Source organism: Marmota marmota, unplaced genomic scaffold (genome assembly GCF_001458135.2).
Source record: "Marmota marmota marmota unplaced genomic scaffold, marMar, whole genome shotgun sequence".
Taxonomy (NCBI): Eukaryota; Metazoa; Chordata; class Mammalia; order Rodentia; family Sciuridae; genus Marmota; species Marmota marmota.
Window position 1 is genome coordinate 8,117,696 of NW_026000153.1, and position 6,000 is coordinate 8,123,695.

General features: G+C 40.4%; 1 protein-coding gene across 7 annotated transcripts in view; it reads left to right on the plus strand.

Moving 5' to 3' along the window:
- Positions 1-6,000, plus strand: part of Itprid1 (ITPR interacting domain containing 1) — a 152,663-nt gene that overhangs the window by 144,657 nt on the left and 2,006 nt on the right. For all 7 annotated transcript variants that reach the window (XM_048786427.1, XM_048786425.1, XM_048786430.1 and 4 more), the window contains exon 12: positions 5,422-5,549. In XM_048786427.1, the coding sequence (XP_048642384.1) occupies positions 5,422-5,549 (128 nt within the window). The remainder of the gene's footprint in view (positions 1-5,421; positions 5,550-6,000) is intronic.

A 6,000-nucleotide genomic window follows, 5' to 3' on the forward strand; every position in this document is an offset into this window, starting at 1 on the left:
CAGTTCCGTAAATATTTGTTGAGTACCTATGCTAAACATTTTAATGACTTTATGTCATCTGACCTTGGATTCATACATACCATAAATATTTATTGGATTCCTAATATATTCCATGTCCTCTCTCTTTTATAGACCAGGAAATAGAACTGAGAGAGGTTATATAATTCTTCCAGCACTTCCAAACTACAAAGTGGCAAATACAAATTCAAATTTGGAAGACATGAAAGTTTTGGACATCCATTCCAAGCAAAGGTGTGTCCAACTCTAAAATATCTAAATATATATAAAAGTAATGTTAACATTAGAAAGTGATTATTTAGAAGGTAAAACATATTTCTACATGATCTCTCAACAAATAGAAATATCTATCAATGTAATGATAAAGAAAATAATTACATGAAAGTTGATATAATTTGTCACATTATTCTTTCATATTTCAAAACTATCAGGCATTTGGAATATTTTTAAATGATACATGAATGAAGATTATCTTCTTGTAAGAGAAAGTTTTATTCAAGCAATAAGATAATACCTCATCTGTTCACATACACCCTTGAAAACAATACAAATTCATTTATTGATTGTGTTGAGAAGAGAGATTCCAAACATGTATCAATTGAGAAGTACTATCAATTTATCACTTGATATTAAAATCAGGTATCTATGACAACAGATGAGTATAGATACTCAGTTAGACTATCCCTCATTCAGTGACTCGACCACAATTGAACAAAGAGGGAAAAAAGGTAACCCAGTCTCCCATGGCACAAACAACAGTGTCCAGCTGCAGGAGATTATTTTACATGGTTGAGTCAATGAATACAGAAGTCACAGAGTCTAGAGCAGCTTATGGGTGGGCCTGACACAAGTTCTAGAAGGATACCTACTTCATCAGGCAAGCCCTGGCATCCAGGAGCACAGCAGATCAAGTAGCACAGCCTGGTCAGACCATTGCTACCATGGCTTGGAGCACATGAGGTATTGGAGGAGTCCTCAGAAATTTGTAGGAGCATGATTCTGAGGACTGAGAGAGAAAGGGGGCATCTGGCACTAGGGAGCATATAAGCAGGTAGAAGGACTACAGCTTCTGGAAGGCAGAACACAGACGGACACAGCCCTAGAGAAACTTAGGCTCGGAACCCAGAGCCAGGTACTAGGAAAGGATGCTGTTTAGACAAGAGACTAATATAGGTCTAGGGGTTACCCTGAGTCTAGACCAGAGGTCTTCCCATTCTTCCTACTTTAGGCCTTGGACCTGCATAGTCCCATCTGTGCAGAACAACTTGTCATCTAGAAATAGATGCTCCTACTGGGTTGACGCTATGACATATTAGCACTTCTGCTGAAAATAGAGGCTTTGTGGCCCATAATGCACAGTGGACATCCTCAGATGGCTATAGGTTTTAAACAAGCAGGAGTTGGAATGAGTGTGCGTGTCACCAGCCCACAGTTTAAGATACCTTGTCCCATATTGCCTTAGCCTTCTCCCCTTCTAGAGCTTGCAATTATACAAAAAAGGTACTTTTACCAAATTAATTTGGTATTATATACCTACTGAAATGAATATTATTTAGAGTTTTACTAGATGTTAATGTTTCTCTTTATTTAGATCCAAGGAACCAGAAACACACATTAAAAGGAAACAATCAAAACACACGCAACTATGCACATGTGTATTTGTGCTTGTAGGCAGACATACATACATGCCTACACACACACACACACACACACACACATGAGAACAAGCGAAAATAAGGGATTGCATTTCTAGGTGAGCCCAGAGCCAAACAAAGAAACTTAAAGAACAAAGAGGAAAAGGGTGCGCAGTGCAGCAACATCTGCTACCTTGAGAGTGAGCCTGGGTTTATAAGGCCTGAAAAATATTCCAGAGAAAAATGACTTTAAGTTAAATGCTATGTGTTAGCAAGGGTTAGGAAAGATATTTAGGAGAAAATTAACTAGAAAATGTGCAAATGAAGATTATAGGCAAGCATGGATATCACCTTTTACATAATAGGAATTCCAAACATAAGTTAAAACTAAGAGCAATTTTAGGTAAAACATATGACACAGAGAAACACCTCCAGCTTATCCAGTGGTTTCACTGCAGAGAAACACATGGCCATTTTTGTGATCTTCTGGGATATCTTAAGGTAAAGGTTTGTTGATATGAATAAATTCTTAGAAGTGAATTGATTCTTTACAATAATTTGTTAACTTAAAAATTGATTTGTTGATATAATTAGATTTACATATATAAACCTATATAGATGACTTCTCAAGAATTATTTATTAATTAAAAAATGAAAATCTTTCTAGAATAAGATCTGAATATTAGAAAATTCTTCTATTGTGTTTATGATTTAATTTTACAGAAAACCAAAATTATACAAAATTTAAAAAGTAATATGAGCTGATTCAAAAGTGAAAGTTCAATGGTTATTGGTACCCTTTCTTTTACAACTGAAGTTTGATTTAATGGGTTTGGGTCAGTAGAGCAGAACTTGTATTAGATTAGGTTTAACTTAGTCCTTAAATTGGAAAGAAAAAAAAAAAAAAAGCCAAGTGCGGTGGCTCAAGCCTGTAATCCCAGCAGCTCAGGAGGCTGAGGCAGGAGGATCATGAGTTCAAAGCCAGCCTCAGCAACAGCAAGGCACTAAGCAACTCAGTGAGACCCTGTCTCTCAATAAAATACAAAATAGGGCTGGGGATGTGGCTCAGTCATTGAGTGCTCCTGAGTTCAATCCCGGTACCGGACGCCCCCCAAAAGGAGTACAAAATACATTCTTCCTTGCATAAAGTTTCCTTCCTTGCAAACTGTTTCTTTATCTGTTCTAGGGCTAAAATGTATTTTCTTTGTGTTTCCAAATGACCAGAAGATGGCAGCCTTTCAGAATCTTCCACATCACTGAGGGGAATGTGAACATTCCATTGGTTATTTCCAAATCCAACCCCACACCATCCAATCATGAAGGGTCACCCTGAAAGATCTAGATGGAGCATAAAACCCAGTGTTTATGATGTCCAGCCAACTTGGGCAACGTCTTTTGAAGGGCCTAATCTCACTGTCCCCAGAACTTTGAAGTGAATTTGAACCAGCTGGCCAGTCTTGGATATTGTATAGGAGTACACTTGAACCACTTGATCAACTCCCTCCTGAAGAACAGATAATTTCTTCACATGTCTAGCTACTCCATAGGTCCCGCTGTGACCCAGTCAGGTACTGAGAAGAAAAGAGATGAATCTGAAGGCTTGGGTTTGAAATCTGGCTGCCATTTTTTTTGACCACAAAGTTATTAACCATTCTTTTTCAGAGCATGTGTCTGTGAAAGAAGCCCTCATGGTCTGCAGGATCTTTTCTGGCTTTAAAGGCCACAATATGATCATTTTCTAAGCACTCTTGCCAAAATCAATAATGCTTCAGAGTCTCCTTATTGCTGGTTCACATAAACTCAGACTGAGGCAGTTAAATAGTGCATTAAAAATTATAAAACTTGGAGGATAAACTCAAAACTTAACTCTCAAAGCAAAAAAAAAAAAAAAGTATTACCATTATGACAATTCTGAAAAGAACAATCATAGGACTGCCAGGATCTTGGCCATGTGGTTTTGGGGAGAAGGGTAAGAAATACGGAACTTCCTAGAAACAGGACTGAAAGAATTAACCTAGGTATATGGTTTGTCTCTGTGGAAGGGTGAGAAGAAAATGTTAAGTGGGCCTGCTAGCCATGTCAGATTCCTCTAAAGAGTGTCTCAAAGGCCCCAACATCAGGCTCTTTGCTTCCATCCCATTGGCTGTCCTATCTGCAAGGGACACTGGGAAATGTAGTTCTTCAGCTAGACACATTGCTGCCCCTAAGTAGAATTATGTTAATGAGAAGGGGAAAAGTGAGCATGCAGTTAGGCATACTGATGGGGTCTGGGGGACCTCATAGAGATAACTTTAGGGTCCAATGAGCATTGACCCCATCCAGAGTTAGGTAGGTAGTGATCCTGGGATCTTGGGTCCTGGGTTTATTCAAAGCATGATCCAACCAGATTGCAAAATAAGGGAGATAGCTGGGTAAAAACTCAGCATATCATCAGAGTGTCCCACAAATGGACAGAGCTTGAGTGTGTCAAAGATACACAGCAGACGGAAGTCAGAGCAGTGAAAAGAGATTTTGTTCAACTGCTGGTGGTAGGGGAAAGAACTGAACTCCATTCTGATTTGCACACAGATCATTTAGGCATTTTAAAGAAAGTAAGAAAAAGGGAAGAGCAGGAGCTTAATAGAGTCAGAGATGAGAAAACTTACAAAAGTTTGGTCAGGTCAGTGTAAATGCTGTTCAGCCAGCTGACAGGTACTGAAACTAGGATTCTACCCTCCCACAGAGCCTGGGCAATAGCCTTCCAGATAAGTATGTTTCAAAGGAATGGTTCTTGGGTCCTTGAGAAAGACAATTCTGAGTTGTAAGAGATATACGTTCACAATTTTAAGCCCCTTTTAGTAAATGATATAAGAAAGGTAGGTCAGGGGTCTATGCCAGGTTTTGGCTAAAGCAAACTATAAATTTTCCTGGCAGCCCTGAGCTTTTTTCAGGCAGGCAATTTAATTAGGGGCTGAGGCTAAGCATTCTAGGGACAGAGTCTTGTTCTGCTAGAAGCCATGCTAGAGTTTGATTAAGTATCTTAATGCAGGTCAGAGTTGTTATGTAGAGAGCATTCAGCAATTTCAGATGCTGCAGGAATATGTTTAAATTAGGAAACCAAGGCAAAGGCACAGTTCTAGAGAGAATGTAAAATTTGAAAGATGATTCACATCAGAAGTAATGGAAAGCAAGGTGGAGAGTGTAGATGGAGCTCAATTCCAGATTCCAACTCCCAGAAAGGATGGGATGCCCAAACTTTGCCTGTCTTACTCTGGGTGGGCTTGTTAGCTAGGTGGAGCTGATGCTGCAGATCTCAACCTCCAGGAATGGTGGCTAAGCAGGGCTACGACTCATTAAAAATATATTCTAAGCAGATTTTCTTTAATCAAGCACACACCATCTGAGTAGATGTGTCCAGTGTTCTTGGTACTCAGCACCAAAGTTAAACAAAATTAAATGAGAGACTTGACTTTTCTAAGCACAAGCCCTCTGGCTGGCCTCCCCCACCCCCTTCTATCCATGTCTTTGCAGCCCCACATCACCCAGTCTCTTTGAGATGTAATGATAGCCACTTAAGGGCTGCCCAAGAACCTCTGCCTTCCTGTCTCAGCTAACTACAGCCACTAGTTACTTCTGGAGGCCAAAGGCTGGGTCTCCCTATTCTCTTCCTCGTATATTAACAGGAGAACTTTGATCCCCAGTGGGAAGGGAGACCCATTCCCTTCCCTGGGTGAGCTTTTCCAGTGCATCAGAAAGGACACCTTTCTCAGCTCTTTCTAATCATTCTCAGTGCACAGTCCTTGAGATGGAAGCCATGAAGACTGTATGCCAGAGTTTCCGGGAGCATTTAGAGGAAATTGAGCAGCACCTCACAGGACAGCAGGCACTTTTTTCCAGGGACATGTCAGAGGAGGAAAGGTAATTATCTGAGGGAGTCATAAAAGTAAGTACCAGACCACACACCTGGAGCAAGGGAAGGTAATCAGGGCAGGACAGGACTGGTGAGCACCCTGGAGCAGGGCTAATGAGAAACAGGCCAGGTTTTCCTTTACTTTCATGGTCTTGTTTTTGCTTTCTCAGTGGGAGCCTGTGAGAGTCATTTGCTGGATGGGAACATTTACTCTTTAAGGCCAGGGCGATATGAGAAGGTCAGAAGAAAGGCAGTGGGCTGGGAGGAGGGGGATTATCGGCAGGAAATCTTCAGGGGATGTGAATAGGGTTCATGCAAATGCAAATGTGTCCAGATTATTAGAGTTTTGAAAATCTGCATTATTTTCACATGGATTAAAAATATGTCCCAAATCTCTCAAAAATAGAAAGATCAGTAGAGGCCAGTCAGAGGCTCTAAGCGGGGGGTGGGGGTGGGGGT